The sequence below is a fragment of the Mobula hypostoma genome, chromosome 6 (genome assembly GCF_963921235.1).
Source record: "Mobula hypostoma chromosome 6, sMobHyp1.1, whole genome shotgun sequence".
NCBI lineage: Eukaryota > Metazoa > Chordata > Chondrichthyes > Myliobatiformes > Myliobatidae > Mobula > Mobula hypostoma.
This window is the reverse complement of record NC_086102.1, coordinates 180,356,578-180,373,905: the sequence shown is the minus strand read 5'-3', so window position 1 is coordinate 180,373,905 and position 17,328 is coordinate 180,356,578. Positions and strand designations below refer to the sequence as shown.

The following is a 17,328-nucleotide window of genomic DNA, read 5'->3' as shown; positions in this document are numbered from 1 at the left end:
ATCTGTGATTAGCTGAAGTGCTGCCTGCCAAAACAACGAATAATAAGGAACTTAGCAAGACCACATTTGGTGCAGAGCCTCACAGCCCGGGGATTTTTAAAATTTTAAAAAGAAGTGAAGAGGCTCAATATTTGAAACTGAATTTATCTAAATGTTCAAGGTGAGGGTGCACTTTCCTTCCAATGAAGTCAATCGATCAGAATTTCAAATAGAGTATTTACTCATTTCGACAGATCATTGAAGAATTTCTGCCCTGAAGTTTTCTGTCTTGAGTAAGGCAATTTGCATAATATGAAGAAACTATAAATGTTGCTTTGCTTTTAAAGTTTGAAGTTCAAAGTACATTTATTATCAAAGAATATATACTTTCTTGAGATTTGTCTCCTAACAGGCTGCCATGAAACAACGAAACCCAAAACAACCCATTATAAAAATGAAGACCGTCAAACACCCAGTGTTCAAGCAAATCATTAAAATGATAAATGCAAGTAAATAGTATTCTGAACTGACGCCCACAGACACTTAGTTCAGCACGGAGCGGAGCAGTGATCTAAACCACCACGTGCCTCATTTTGGGCCACGGCACCCTGGCTGTTTCAATCTAGCCTGGCGCTTAAGTCATTGTCCAAACGTTGAAATCTGTCACTTCGGTATGCTCTAGGGTCTGGACCCTGCCACCTCGATTCGGTCTGTACCTGACCTTTCCAATTCAGCCCAGCACTTAAATTGATCAAACCTTGGGTCTTCCTCACTGTCAGCAATGGGCCCGCTCCAAGTCCAAAGGGGAGTTACAGGTCATAGTTGCTGATGACTGCTTACCAGAAAAAGAGTGGTTAGCAAAGTATTTAGTTGTTTTCTTTGTTTCATCGGCCACCAGCCAGAAGTCGCTGAGATTCACCAGTGCCATCTTAAAGCGGATTATTTAAAAAGAATAATAGTTGTGATTCTCATAATGGACTTTACTTTTTCACTGGTTTAGTTACTATTGTGCAGCACATTTGCTTGAGACAATGTCAAAAGATTTTGACATGTACAGTAACTATTGTAGGCCTCCGTCGGTCAGTGTCGACCATGGATGTTGTCTCCCAGCTATCTAGATATGCGAGCCAGGGCGCTACATACAGAGAGCAAACTGTTGCCCATATAGCGAACTCTACCTCTCCACAGAGCTGATGAACCCAAAGGATTGGCAGAGTCCAATGTGGTTTGACACCAGCAGCGTCACAGGAGTTGGTGCCAGTCAATGTTAAACTCAACATAGGATGCCTTTGAGACACCAGCTCCAGAATTTTCCCTTGGGGTTTACTCCCAAAGCCTTCTTCATGCATGGGTATAGTCAAAAGGCAGCGGAGGTTTGAGATGAATGTGTTCCTTCTCCTAGATGAGCTGCCTACGGTTGATGAGCCTCATCTGCCTGAACAATAACAGTAACTACAGGATATCCAAATTCTCTCAGCAGGTGATTAAGGATTAAACAACATAAAAACCTTGCTGGACAAGGATTCCTGTGCATGTCCTATTTATTGCACCCATTATGCAGATTACCATATAACCATATATAACCATATAACAATTACAGCACAGAAACAGGCCATCTCGACTCTTCTAGTCCATGCCGAACTCTTACTCTCACCTAGTCCCACCGACCTGCACTCAGCCCATAACCCTCCATTCCTTTCCTGTCCGTATAGCTGTCCAGTTTAACTTTAAACAACAACATCGAACCTGCCTCAACCACTTCTGCTGGAAGCTCGTTCCACACAACTACCACTCTCTGAGTAAAGAAGTTCCCCCTCATGTTACCCCTAAACTTTTGCCCTTTAACTTTCAACTCATGTCCTCTTGTTTGAATCTCCTCCACTCTCAATGGAGAAAGCCTATCGACGTCAACTCTATCTATCCCTCTCATAATCAAGTCCCCCCTCAACCTTTTACATTCCAAAGAATAAAGACCCAACTTGTTTAGCCTTTCTCTGTAACTTAGGTGATGAAACCCAGGTAACATTCTAATAAACCTTCTCTGTACTCTCCCTATTTTGTTGACATCTTTCCTATAATTTGGTGACTAAAACTGTACACAATACTCCAAATTTGGCCTCACCATTGCCTTGTACAATTTCAACATTACATCCCAACTCGGTTACTCAATGCTCTGATTTATAAAGGCCAGCATACCAAAAGCTTTCTTCACCACCCTATCCACATGAGATTCCACCTTCAGGGAACTATGCACCATTGTTCCTAGATCCCTCTGTTCTACTGCATTTTTCAATGCCCTACCATTTACCATGTATGTCCTATTTTGATTAGTCCTAAGAAAGTGTGGTACCTCACATTTATCAGCATTAAACTCCATCTGCCATCTTTCAGTCCACTCTTCTAACTGGCCTTAATCTCTCTGCAAGCTTTGAAAACTTACTTCATTATCCACAATTCCACCTATCTTAGTATCATCTGCATACTTACTCATCCAATTTACCACCCCATCAACCAGATCATTAATGTATATGACAAATAACTTTGGACTCAGTACAGATCCCTGAGGCACACCACTAGTCACCGGCCTCCAAACTGACAAACAGTTATCCACCACTACTCTCTGGTGTCTCCCATCCAGCCACTGCTGAATCCATTTTACTACTTCAATATTAATACCTAACGATTGAACCTTCCTAACCAACCTTCCATGTGGGACCTTGTCAAAGGCCTTACTGAAGTCCAGATAGACAACATCCACTACTTTACCCTCATCAACATTCCTAGTGATCTCTTCAAAAAATTCAATAAGATTTGTCAAACATGACCTTCCACGCACGAATCCATGTTGACTTCCTAATCAGACCCTGTCTATCCAGATAATTATATATACCATCTCTAAGAATACGTTCCATCAATTTACCCACCACTGATTTCAAACTCACAGGCCGATAATTGCTAAGTTTTCTCTTAGAACCCTTTTTAAATGATGGAACAACATTAGCATCAATCTTCCGGCACGATCCCCATTTCTAATGAGATTTGAAATATTTCTGTCAGAGCCCCTGCTATTTCCACACTAACCTCCCTCAAGGTCCTAGGGAATATCTTGTCTGGACCCGGAGACTTATCCACTTTCATATTCCTTAAAAGCGCCAGTACTACTTCTTCTGTAATCATCATAGTTTCCATAACTTCCCTATCTGTTTCCCTTATCTTACACCATTCAATATCCTTCTCCTTAGTGAATACCGAAGAAAAGAAATTGTTCAGAATCTCCCCCATCTCTTTTGGCTCCACACATAGCTGTCCACCCTGATTTTCTAAGGCACCAATTTTATCCCTCACTATCCTTTTGCTATTTATATAATGGTAGAAGCCCATGGGATTTATTTTCACCTTACTTGCCAAAGCAACCTCATATCTTCTTCTGGCTTTTCTAATTTCTTTCTTCAGATTCTTTTTACATTCTTTATATTCCTCGAGCACCTCATTTACTCCATGCTGTCTATATTTATTGTAGATCTCTCTTTTTTTCTGAACCAAGTTTCCAATATCCCTTGAAAACCATGGCTCTCTCAAACTTTTAACCTTTCTTTCAACCTAACAGGAACATAAAGATTCTGTACTCTCAAAATGTCACCTTTAAATGACCTCCATTTCTCTATTACATCCTTCCCATAAAACGAGTTGTCCCAATCCACTCCTTCTAAGTCCTTTCGCATCTCCTCAAAGTTAGCCTTTCTCAAATCAAAAATCTCAACCCTGGGTCCAGATCTATCCTTCTCCATAATTATATTGAACCTAATGGCATTGGGATCACTGGACCCGAAGTGCTCCCCAACAGAAACCTCTGTCACCTGACCTATCTCATTCCCTAACAGGAGATCCAACACTGCCCCTTCTCTTGTTGGTACCTCTATGTGTGCTGCAAAAAACTATCTTGCACACATTTTACAAACTCCAAGCCATCCAGCCCTTTTACAGTATGGGCTCCCCCATCTATGTGTGGAAAGTTAAAATCTCCCACAATCACAACCTTGTGCCTACTACTAATATCTTCTATCTCCTTACAAATTTGATCCTCCAATTCTCGCTCCCCATTTAGTGGTCTATAATACACCCCCATAAGTGTTACTACACCTTTCCCATTCCTCAATTCCACCCAAATAGCCTCCCTAGATGAGCCCTCTAATCTATCCTGCTAGAGCACTGCTGTAATATTTTCTCTGACAAGCAATGCAACCCCTCCCCCTCTTGTCCCTCCGATTCTATCACACCTGAAGCAATTAAATCCAGGAGTATTTAGTTGCCAATCACACCTCTATGTTTCACTAATAGCTACCACATCATACTTCCAGGTATCAATCCGTGCTTTAAGCTCATCCACCTTTCTTACAATGCTCCTAGCATTAAAATAAATGCACTTAAGAAATTTTCCACCTCTTACGCTCTGTTTATCACTAACTGTGCAAACAATTTTACTATTTACTTTTTTCTTCCTTCTTCCCTACATCTGTTCCTACACTCTGGTTCCCCTCCCCCCTCGTATCTAGTTTAAATCCACCGGAGCCTCTCTAGCAAACGTACCCGCAAGAATATTTGTGCCCCTCCAGTTCAGATGTAGACTGTCCCACCAGAACAGGTCCCACCTTCCCTGGAAAACTGCCCAATTATCTATAAATCTGAAGCCCTCCCTCCTGCACCATGCCTTCAGCCACGTGTTGATCTGCGCTATCTTACTATTTCTAAACCTGCCTGCACTTGGCACTGGTAGCAATCCTGAGGTTGCTATCCTGGAGGTCCTGTCCTTTAACTTGGCGCCTAACTCCCTAAACTCACCTTTCAGGACCTCCACACTCTTCATACCCATGTCATTGGTCCCTACATAGAACATAGAATAGTACAGCACAGTACAGGCCCTTCGGCCCACAATGTTGTGACGACCCTCAAACCCTGCCTCCCATATAAGCCTCCACCTTAAATTCCTCCATACACCTGTCTAGTAGTCTCTTAAACTTCACTAGTGTATCTGCCTCCACCACTGTCTCAGGCAGTGCATTCCACGCACCAACCACTCTCTGAGTAAAAAACCTTCCTCTAATATCCCCCTTGAACTTCCCACCCCTTACCTTAAAGTCATGTCCTCCTGTATTGAGCAGTGGTGCCCTGGGGAAGAGGCGCTGGCTATCCACTCTATCTATTCCTCTTATTAACTTGTACACCTCTATCATGTTTCCTCTCATCCTCCTTCTCTCCAAAGAGTAAAGCCCTAGCTACATGGACCACGACATCCGGCTGCCCACCCTTCCTCCTGAGAATACCGAGAACTCGATCCAAGATATCGCGGACCCTGGCACCAGGGAAGCAACAGACCATCCGGGATTCTCGATCTCTTCCAGAGAACCTCTTATCTGTCCCCCTAACTATCGAATCCCCTATCACTACTGCTCTCCTCTTTTCCCTCCTTCCCTTCTGAGTTGAGGGTCCCATCTCGGTGCCAGAGATGCGACCACTGCAACTTGTCCCTGGTAGGTCGTCCCCATCATCAGTATCCAAAACTATGTACTTGTTATTGGTAGGAATTACAATTTATTTTTTTTAATTATCAGGAATTTTAAAAATTTCATGATAAACTATGAGACAGTATTTAAGATTCAAAATTCAAAGTACAATTATTATCAAAGTATATATGTGGTATACAACCCTGAGCTTTGTCTTTCCACAGACAGCCACAAAACAAAGAAACACAATGGAACCCGTTAAATGGAAACGGCAAGCACCCAAAGTGCAAAAAAAAAGAACAAATCGTACAAATGGCAAAAAAAAACGAGCAAAATAACCACTGAATATTAAACATCAAACCACAGTGCCTTGAAACTGAGTAGGAATATTTGGTTCACTTCAGTTCAAGAATTGAAACAAAGTGGAATTGGTGGGCTTATTTTAAGGCTATTGAGGAACAACTAAAACATAGAGTAAATAGAGAGAGAAAAAGATTGGAAAATGGTTTCAATATTCAAGGTTGTTTAATTCAAGATTGCGATGTTGAAGTTGTATAAGACTTTGGTGAGGGCTAATTTGGAGTGTTGTGTACAGTTTAAGTCACCTACGCACAGGAAAGATGTAAATAAGGTTGAAAGCGTTTAGAGAAAATTTACAAGGATGTTGCTAGGTTTGGAGGACCTGAGTTATATGGAAAGATTGAAAAAGTTAGGACTGTATTTCTTGGAACATAGAAGATGGAGAAGAGATATGATAGAGCTATACAAAATTATGAAGAGGATAGATAGGATAAATGCAAACAAGCTTGTTCCACTGGGGTTAGGTGGTACTACAACTAGAGGTCATGGGTTAAGGGTGAAAGGTGAAAAGGTTAAGGGGAACATGAGGAGAAAGTTCTTCGCTCAAAGGGTCATGAAAGTGTGGAACGAGCTGCCAGCACAAGTGGTGCATGTGAGCTCAATTTCTATGTTTAAGAGATGTTTGGATAGGTACATGGGTGGTAGGGGTATGGAGGGCAATGGTCCTTGTGCATATCAATGGGAATAGGCAATTTAAATGGCTTGGCACAGACTTGATGGGCTGAAGGGCCTGTTTCAGTGTTGTACCGTTCACAAGTGTAAAGAGAACAAAATAGTTGTTAGTCCAGATCCGATGCAGCACCAAAATATACACAAAAGGTAAACACATAATAATAATAAAGAAATACACAGTAAAATATAAATACATAGGATAGCTTATATACATTGATTTGTGTGTCCCTAAAGTGAAACTAGACTGTGCATAAGGTGACTGACAGGAAATAATAAAGTAGTGGTGGAGTTAGTGGGTGAAGGTGTTGATCAGTCTTGCTGCTTGTGGAAAGTAATTGTTTTTGAGTCTGGTGGTCCTGGCATGGATGCTATGTAGCCTCCTTCCTGATGGGAGAGTGTCAGACAGTCCATGAGCAGGGTGTGTGGGATCCTTCAGGATGTTTCTGGCCCTTTTCCAGCACCTTTCTGTATATTTGTCTTTGTTGGCAGGTGGGCTGGTGCTGGTGATGCAATCGGCAGCTTTGACTGTCTATTGTGGAGCCTTCAAGTCTGCTGCAGTTCGGTGTCCATACCGAGCAGTAATGCAGCTTGATAGGATGCTCTCTGCTGCATACCTGTGGAATAATGTGAGTATGAATGTGGAAAATGCAGCTGTCTTCAGTCTCCTCAGAGAGTCGAGGCATTGGTGAGATTTCTGGACTGTGTAGGATGTGTTCTGGAACCATATGAGGTTGTGTTTGCCCAGGAGTTGGGAACAGCTTGCAGTTTCAACTGCTATGCCACCGACGTAAAGGGAGGGGGGTATGAATGGTGTTAGTTCTCCCGTAGCTGACAACTATCTCCCTTGTCTTGGTGACATTAAGGAAGAGGCTATTTGCTTGCCAACAGGCCTCGAGCTCTTCCAACTACTCTCTGTAGGCCTTCTCATTGTTATTGATAAGACCCACCACTGTTGTGTCATCAGCGAACTTGTCGATGGGATTGCTTGGGTGTTTGATCGTGCAGTCTTGTGCGAGAAGAGTGTACAGCAGTGTGGTTAGTGCACAGCCCTGGGGGCACCCATGTTGAGGATGATGTGGAGGGAGGTGCATCCTGACTATCTGATGCCTGTCCGTTAGGAAGTCCAACACCCAGCTGCATTCTGGTGTATTTAGACCACTGTTTCAAATATATATTCCTTGTGTATTAATTCATAACTGCCACATTTTACCAACAACGCTTCATCTTACAATGGGATTTTACTTCCAGTAAACAAAGTTCTCCTGCTCCAAGATCTGCAGGCAAAAATTGGGAGACTTGCAACCTTAGACTGAGCTTTAAGTGTAACCCAAAACCTACGTTTATAAATCAGGCCAGGCTAATATTTCCTAAGTAGATTTAACTGTTAATCCAGAAAAGTTTCACAAAGCAACATTATTTTTTTCAGCACAATTTTCAGTCAACTGTGACAATTAATATCAGTTGCAAAGGTAAACATTTTGTGTTAAACCTTTATGAAACTTTTCATGCCAAGATAGATTATGAAAATGAAATTTTTGCATAGCTCTTGGTGAAAACACAAAGGTGGGAATTAATGGAATAGCATTTTGAAAAGATCCTGTACAAGTATGATCTGATTTTCCTTCTTCTGCCCCAGTGAAGTCAGTGATTAACGCCAGACAATACTTATATTCACAATGCTGGAGGAACTCAATAGGTCAGACAAAGAGTACAGTCGACGTTTCAGGCTGAACATCTGGATGAAGGGTTTCGGCCTGAAACGTCGACTGTTTATTCTTTTCCATAGATGCTGCCTGACCTAATGGTTTCCTCTGGCATCGTGTGTGTGCGCGCGTGTGTGTGTGTGTGTTGCTTGGATTTCCAGCAGCTGGGGATTTTCTCTTGTTTGTGATTAGACTTCTATTTATACTGTTTGAAATGCCTGGTTTCATTGTCGTGTGATGTGCCATTCAGTTGCACCTTACCACACTATCTGTATTTCGTGGATAAATTCTTTCAGGAAAAAACTTTGTTCAAGGTCCAGCAGTCAGTAATCAGCATAGAATATCCTGCCAGAACAAGACAGAACTCATAAGCTGATTTTGTCAAAATGATTGGGCAGAATGACTCATTGGCTGAACTGATCAACAAGCACCAAAATCTTTCTTAGATGACTCTCAGTGGGTCCCTCACATCTGGTCTTCCCTGCTTCGTCAGCATCTCACCCAGCACACAAGCAGTCCTGATTTACTAAGGAGGTCTGGAGGAGGATGCAGCTGGCTAAAAGAGGATCCTCTGATCTACGGGTTGTTCCCAGGGATGAGTAATGTGCTGCTTGAAGAGCATCACTTCAGTGGTGGATATAATTTGGTCTGTCTGAAACTTGTTAGTCTTCTGGTATGTTAGATCTCTGCTTAATTTCTGATTCTTAGGGTTTTTCCAGGACTCAAAAATGACAAGCCGTCTTACTTTGAATTATCATTTACTAACAAACATGTTAATAATAAGCAGACTAATTAAAGAGCTGAGAAACAAAGATAAGAGCTGAACGAGAAGATAAAATAGAATAAAGAAAAGATTGCGCCTCTGAAAATTCCATCACCATTTATAATCCAGATAAGGAAAATTCCTTGGATAAACTAAACCAATCGATAGTTGCAAAATTACATCACGTGGGCAGTGTGCTAAATCCTAGCCAATGAAAAATGAGAAAGGTGACAAACTATGTCTAACTGCTACACCGCTTTCTGCCAGTAAGTGTGGACTATCCACCACATACTGTGAAAAATACATGAGTTTGTTAAAAATCAAATCAAGTTTAAAGGAATGCTGCCACCTGGCATGTTCCAGGCTGCAAGACGACAGTGGAGCATGGTTCAGCCAATGCAAAGACTTTCCAGAGAGCTGTTTAACATAGAAGTGGCCCCTCAGTGTACCAAAATGTGATAGAGAGTGGCCAGTAAATGCACTCCATACACATAAACATTTACAAACACAAATACACACAGACTCACTGCTTTGTCATTCTGCTGTCATGAGTGCATGCATTTCAATGTATTCCCCTGCTATATTCTCATAATGGGTCCTAACCCAAGCTAATGTGCACAGAGTGGCTGTATGGTGCCTTTTACACCATACTGAGAGGAATATTTCATTTCTTTAGTAATGGGGATGTGTAAATGTGTATATGTTGTTTGTGTACTGTATTTAAAGCAGACACTTCTGTTTATTTTTGTAATATAATTTAACTACATATGCTTATTCATGTGTTAAGTTAACTTTGTGGGTAATTAAAGATGATATATCCCGGTGCCCCAAAAAAATGGGCAAATCGCTCTCTGCAGCAGGGTGAGAGAAACTGAGCCGCCAGGAGTTCACTGGACAAAGATTGGAGTTATCATTGTGTTTTCCAGTAGACAGCTTTTTGTAAATATTGACAGTTTCCTTTTCACTACTTTCACTAATTTTTGTTAAGTTTGGTTTTTGACACACTTAATAAACACCCTTGGCTGAAAGTGCTAGGCAACTCCAGCCATTCTTTCTCTTTGCTCATAACCCACGATTGAACATATAGCCCTGTTGACCTCTCCATCTCCCTATGCTAATCTCACTTATTTGGAATAATTACATAGCCTCTGTGCCCTGCTTATTCAAATACCAGGACACCTCCTAAATGTTGTTACCTCTGGCAGCTCATATACAAACTACTCTGTGTGAAAAACATACGCCTCTGATCTCCTTTAAACACCCTCACTTTACCAAGTACTTGGGAGTTCATATCATGGACAACCTCATCTGGTTCCTCGATATCATCTCCCTGAATAAGAAGACACAGCAGCTGCTCCACTTCCTGAGGTGACTGAGGCAAGCGAGGCTCCCCCCAGCCCCTTCTTAACTGAGTTTTACAGGAGCACCGCTGAGGATGTTCTGACAAAGCTGCATCTTTATCTGGTAGGTGAGCAGCAGAACATCGGACTGGGAGTCCCAATAAAGGACTGTGAGAACGGCTGATCATAGGAGCCTCCCTCAGGGACACTTTCCAGGAGCACTGCATACCCAGAGCCCTTAGTATTATTAAAGATCCCATCCATCCATCTAGCATCCTCATTGACATTCTACCATCAGGTCGGTGACCCTATCAACCTCTGTCTTAAATATACCTAATGACTTGGCCTGCGCAGCTGCCTATGATAATGAATTCCGCAGATTCACCACTCTCTGGCTGAAGAAATTCTTCCTCATCTCCCTTCTTAAAGGGACATCCCTCTATTCTGAGACTATGTCCTCCGGTCTTAGGCTCCTCCACCATAGGAAACATCCCCTTCACATCCACTCTAGTGAGGCTTTTCAACATTCGATAGATTTCAATGAGGTCACCCCTCATTCTTCTGAATTCCAGTGAGTACAGACCTTGACCATCAAATACTCCTCATATGAATCCTCATACTCCTCATCTATCAATCCTGGAATCACTTTTGTGAACCGCCTTTGAACCCTAACATTGCCAATGTCTGGATCTGATAATACTACGGATGTAAAAGAGTCACGCACATTTTTTTAAATTTCCTGTATATTTATTCATTTACTTATTTATTGTTGGGATGCAGTGCAGAATAGTCCCTTCCAGCCCTTGGAGCTCGCCACCCAGCAATCCTCCAATTTAATTCTATCCTAATCACGGGACAATTTACAATGACCAATTAGCCTACTAACTGGTACGTCTTTGGACTGCGGATTGAAAGTGGAGCACCCGGAGGAAACCCACGCGGTCACGGGGAGAACATACAAGCTCCTGACAGGCAGCGGCGAGATTTGAACCCAGATCGCCTGTATTGTAAAGCTCTATGCTGACCACGACACCCCCGTGCCATTCTTTTTCTTTGAATAAAGTTTATTTTTAACATAAATTTTTTAAAAGGTTGATAAATTACAGTTGATGAGGTTGATAAGACTTTACCCAGGTCAACAGCCTCCCCAAGGTTCAAGGTTCAAAGTTCAGGTACATTTATTATCAAAGTATACGTTATGAAACTCTGAGATTCGACTTCTCCAGACAGCCATGAAATAAAGAAAACCATAGAAGCCATTCAAAGAAAAACATCAAATCCCACGTGCAAAAAAATCTTGCAAATGGCAACAAGAACATCAAACTCAAACCCCAACCCCTGCACAAAACGGAACAAGAACATCAAACTCCAAACCCAATCCACCCCTGCAAAAGAATAAAACAAATTGCACAACTGGCAACAAGAACATCAAAACCCAAACCCAACCCCCCCTCCCATGGGTATATTTAAGATTTTTAAATACCCCATGGGTATACTGAAGACCCCTTGGAAAGTGCCATGAGTTGAATAGAACAGAGAATGTTTATGAGTAGCAGCCTTCTTTTCTCCTTGCTTTTGAAATAAAACTATAATTCTGATACTTACCTTTCAGTCCACCTTCAGAAGGGGCTTGGAATTTTGCACAGTCCAACGCGATGCAGGCAGTGGGGATAATGGCATTTGGTAAGCATTTCTACATATCAGTATCCATCCAGATGTTTGGTCATCTGGTGTAACAATCTGTCATTGATCAAATTGTTTCTTCATTAAGTGTTTTTATACCATTTGAATTTTGTATTTCTGTAGCAAGATATGCATCCTGTATAAACTGATTCAAACTTAGCATATGAAAGCCAATTTCTAAGTATTTTTGTGAATTCTGGTGTGTTGATGATTTTGCCAGAAAATAGGTACAAATTGTTAATTCTGCTTGACACCCCACCATGGATATTTAAATACATTTGACATATTTACAGTGGCAATCATGTGTTGACTAATTTTCTGAGGTACAAATGGAAATAATGGCCTGTAGTTGCTAATGAGCTCATATGCGGCCTAAAAGTCCACAAACAGCTGAGAAGAGAAAATAAAGCATCAGAAGAACATTCAAATGGAAGAAGGAAGAAAATGCAAAGAGAAGAGTCTTCTGTGGCCAAAGCTACAGGATTCTTGAGAGATTTCACAGTGGTAATCTTTACTGGAAAAATAGTAAGAACAGTCATTCTCCAGCATTTGTGACAAGGAAGCACTAAAAGAGCAGTTCATGCATTTTGGAGGGAAATCCTTTAGGCAATCAAAATTATTAACAATGTTATCATGTGAGAAAAATAGTAATATTACCTCACCATTTTCTCCAAAGAATTAGCAATTCTAATGCTGAAATGTGGAACTAGAAGAATCTTTTGACAATAGACAATAGACAACAGACAATAGGTGCAGGAGTAGGCCATTCGGCCCTTCGAGCCAGCACAGCCATTCACTGTGATCATGGCTGATCATCCACAATCAGTATCCAGTTCCTGCCTTATCCCGATAACCTTTGATTCCGCTATCTTTAAGAGCTCTATCCATCTCTTCTTTGAAAGCATCCAGAGACTTGGCCTCCACAGCCTTCTGGGGCAGAGAGCATTCCATATATCCACCACTCTCTGGGTGAAAAAGTTATTCCTCAACTCCATTCTAAATGGCCTACCCCTTATTCTTAAACTGTGGCCTCTGGTTCTGGACTCACCCATCAGCGGGAACATGCTTCCTGCCTCCAGCGTGTCCAATCCCTTAATAATCTTATATGTTTCAATAAGATCCCCTCTCAGCCTTCTAAATTCCAGAGTATACAAGCCCAGTCGCTCCAATCTTTCCACAAATGACAGTCTCGCCATCCCGGGAATTAACCTTGTGAACCTACGCTGCACTCCCTCAATAGCAAGAATGTCCTTCCTCAAATTTGGAGACCAAAACTGCACACAGTACTCCAGCTGTGGTCTCACCAGGGCCCTGTACAGCTGCAGAAGGACCTCTTTGCTCTTATACTCAATTCTCCTTGTTATGAAGGCCAGCATGCCATTAGCTTTCTTCACTGCCTGCTGTACTTGCATGCTTGCTTTCAGTGACTGATGTACAAGAACACCTAGATCTCGTTGTACTTCCCCTTTTCCTAACTTGACTCCATTTAGATAATAGTCTGCCTTCCTGTTCTTACCACCAAAGTGGATAACCTCACATTTATCCACATTAAACTGCATCTGCCATGCATCTGCCCACTCACCCAGCCTGTCCAAGTCACCCTGCATTCTCATAACATCCTCCTCACATTTCACATTGCCACCCAGCTTTGTGTCATCAGCAAATTTGCTAATGTAACTTTTAATTCCTTCATCTAGATCATTAATATATATTGTAAACAGCTGCGGTATCCCACTGGTCACTGCCTGCCATTCCGAAAGGGACCTGTTAATTGCTACTCTTTGTTTTCTGTCAGCCAGCCAATTTTCAATCCATGTCAGTACTCTGCCCCCAATACCATGTGACCTAATTTTTCCCACTAATCTCCTATGTGGGACTTTATCAAAGGCTTTCTGAAAGTCCAGGTACACTACATCCACTGGCTCTCCCTTGTCCATTTTCATAGTTACATCCTCAAAAAATTCCAGAAGATTAGTCAAGCATGATTTCCCCTTCGTAAATCCATGCTGACTTGGACTGATCCTGTTACTGCTATCCAGATGTGTCGTAATTTCATCTTTTATAATTGACTCCAGCATCTTTCCCACTACCGACGTCAGGCTAACTGGTCTATAATTCCCTGTTTTCTCTCTTCCTCCCTTCTTGAAGAGAGGTACAACATTAGCCAGCCTCCAATCCACAGGAACTGATCCTGAATCTATAGAACATTGGAAAATGATTACCAATGCGTCCACGATTTCTAAAGCCACCTCCTTAAGTACCCTGGGATGCAGACCATCAGGTCCCGGGGACTTATCAGCCTTCAGACCCAACAGTCTATCTGCCTAATATAAATTTCCTTCAGTTCATCCATTACTCTAGGTCCTTTGGCCACTATTATATCTGGGAGATTGTTTGTGTCTTCCCTAGTGAAGACAGATCCAAAGTACCTGTTCAACTCGTCTGCCATTTCCTTGTTCCCCATAATAAATTCACCCGTTTCTGGCTTCAAGGGCCCAATTTTGGTCTTAACTATTTTTTTCCTTTTCACATACCTAAAGAAGCTTTTACTATCCTCCTTTATATTCTTGGCTAATTTACCTTCGTACCTCATTTTTTCTCCACGTATTGCCTTTTTAGTTACCTTCCGTTGCTCTTTAAAAGTTTCCCAATCCTCCAGCTTCCCACTCGTCTTTGCTATGTTATACTTCTTCTCTTTTATTTTTATACTGTCCATTACTTCCCTTGTCAGACATGGCCTCCCCTTACTCCCCTTAGGATCTTTCTTCCTCTTTGGAATGAACTGATCCTGCACCTTCTGCATTATTCCCATAAACACTTGCCATTGCTGTTCCACTGTCATCCCTGCTAGGGTATTGTTCCATTAAACTTTGGCCAGCTCCTCCCTCATAGCACCATAGCTCCCTTTGTTCAACTGTAATACTGACACTTCTGAGTTTCCCTTCTCCCTCTCAAATTGTAGATTAAAACTTATAATATTATGGTCACTACCTCCTAATGGCTCCCTTACCTGGAGGTCCCTGATCAAATCCAGTTCATTGCACAACACTAAATCTAGAATTGCGTTCTCTCTGGTAGGCTCCAGTACAGCTCAATGCTGAATGTACAGCATTTTTAAATTGGAATGTCTACGAATGAAACCTATTTTCTCTGCATAGCTGAAGGAAAGTTAATCAGCTGGCTTTTAAGGATATTTATTAGCAGCTCTGCTATTCCTTACCATATGCATTAAAGGGAATAGAGGTTTGGGTGTGGACACTTGTGCAAACAAGCCTTTGAGATATTAGGGGCTCAATTTCTTCTTGGGAACGATCGAAGGTTGTGCTGTTATGAAATTTTAGATCCGGACACTGCAATTTGTTCAAGCTTGGCCATTAATTATTAGCAACACACATCAAAGTTGCTGGTGAACGCAGCAGGCCAAGCAGCATCTATAGGAAGAGGCACAGTCGACGTTTCAGGCCGAGACCCTTCATCAGGACTAACTGAAGGAAGAGTGAGTAAGGGATTTGAAAGTTGGAGGGGGAGGGGGAGATCCAAAATGATAGGAGAAGACAGGAGGGGGAGGGATGGAGCCGAGAGCTGGACAGGTGATAGGCAAAAGGGGATACGAGAGGATCATGGGACAGGAGGTCCGGGAAGAAAGACGAGGGTGGGGGGTGACCCAGAGGATGGGCAAGAGGTATATTCAGAGGGACAGAGGGAGAAAAAGGAGAGTGAGAGAAAGAATGTGTGCATAAAAATGAGTAACAGATGGGGTACGAGGGAGAGGTGGGGCCTAGCGGAAGTTAGAGAAGTCAATGTTCATGCCATCAGGTTGGAGGCTACCCAGACGGAATATAAGGTGTTGTTCCTCCAACCTGAGTGTGGCTTCATCTTTACAGTAGAGGAGGCCGTGGATAGACATGTCAGAATGGGAATGGGATGTGGAATTAAAATGTGTGGCCACTGGGAGATCCTGCTTTCTCTGGCGGACAGAGCGTAGATGTTCAGCAAAGCGGTCTCCCAGTCTGCGTCGGGTCTCACCAATATATAAAAGGCATATATAATTATTAGACCAGCTTTGGTTTCTTATTTCTTGTTTTGCTGGGATTTAAATGTCATCCTGCCCTAACAACTGTGTCTACCTTTGATAGCATTGGTCATACTTTGGAAATGGAGGGTAGCTAGAAATTTCAGAGCCATCTTTGGGCAGCTTTTCATAATGGTAAAAATTATTTCCTGTTTGTTAGAAAGAATAGGCTTGGCATTATATGGAATGTTTTCAGTTGAAATGTGAACAATGAGTGTTTTATTTTTTTAATTGTTTAGTTAAATAATCTATTTATTTTCAGGAAATGGATTTAATAACCAAGTTCATTCCATCCACATCTAAAACAATTTGAACCCTTTCCCAGTTATTATCATTTATAATAAACGGCCATGGTTCTTCGGATGTCAACTTAGTAGAGATTCCAGTATTTTTAATCATATTCGGAATGTTTTAGAACCATAGAACCATAGAACGTGACAGCACAGAAAACAGGCCATTCAGCCCTTCTAGTCTGTGCCGAAACTTTGTTCCGCTAGTCCCATTGACCTGCACCCGGTCCATAACCCTCCAGACTTCTCCCGTCCATGTATCTATCCAATTCATTCTTAAAACTTAAGAGTGAGTCCACATTTACCACATCAGATGGCAACTCGTTCCACACTCCCACCACTCTCTGAGTGAAGAAGTTCCCCCAATGTTCCCCTAAACCTTTCCCCTTTCACCTTAAAGCCATGTCCTCTCGTATTTATCTCTCCTAATCTATGTTCCCGCTAAGCTGTGCGTGTGTGCGCACGCACACACATTTTTCAACCAGTGCACAAAGGAAATTATTGCGCGCACAAAAGGTTGGTACCTAAAATAATGTAGTAATTAATAATTATACTTATTGAAAATAATCTTTTAGCTAGATGTTTCTGTTAACTAGTTAGTCAGTTTTTCAAATGCCACAATGCACGTCACTAATTCACATCACCTCACCGTTCCTGTTCCGGTTTGTACAGCTGCATCGCAGCGGCAGCCATCTTTGGCGGACAGTGTTCATATCATAAAGTTTACAAAGATCTGTTTCAAATCCTGTAGATAGCTTACTAAGTTTTTATTGAAAAAAGATCAGTCAAATGACCCTGTGGCTAAATACTGTCACAAGAAATTGATAAGCATCACATACAAAGTACCTTTACAGGTGTTAAGTGATGAACTGGCTGCACTGTGCAAGATTCTGCAAAAGAGTGGCCTGACACCGATTCATTCAGTTCATTTTGCGCGAGGCAAAATTAACAAGATGAGAAAGCAG

At 41.9% G+C, this 17,328-nt stretch overlaps 1 protein-coding gene across 4 annotated transcripts in view; it reads left to right on the top strand.

The window, feature by feature from the left end:
• slc38a11 (solute carrier family 38 member 11) overlaps nucleotides 1-17,328 on the top strand; it is a 114,026-nt gene that overhangs the window by 63,119 nt on the left and 33,579 nt on the right. For all 4 annotated transcript variants that reach the window (XM_063050144.1, XM_063050142.1, XM_063050143.1 and 1 more), the window contains one exon: nucleotides 11,931-12,001. In XM_063050144.1, the coding sequence (XP_062906214.1) occupies nucleotides 11,931-12,001 (71 nt within the window). The remainder of the gene's footprint in view (nucleotides 1-11,930; nucleotides 12,002-17,328) is intronic.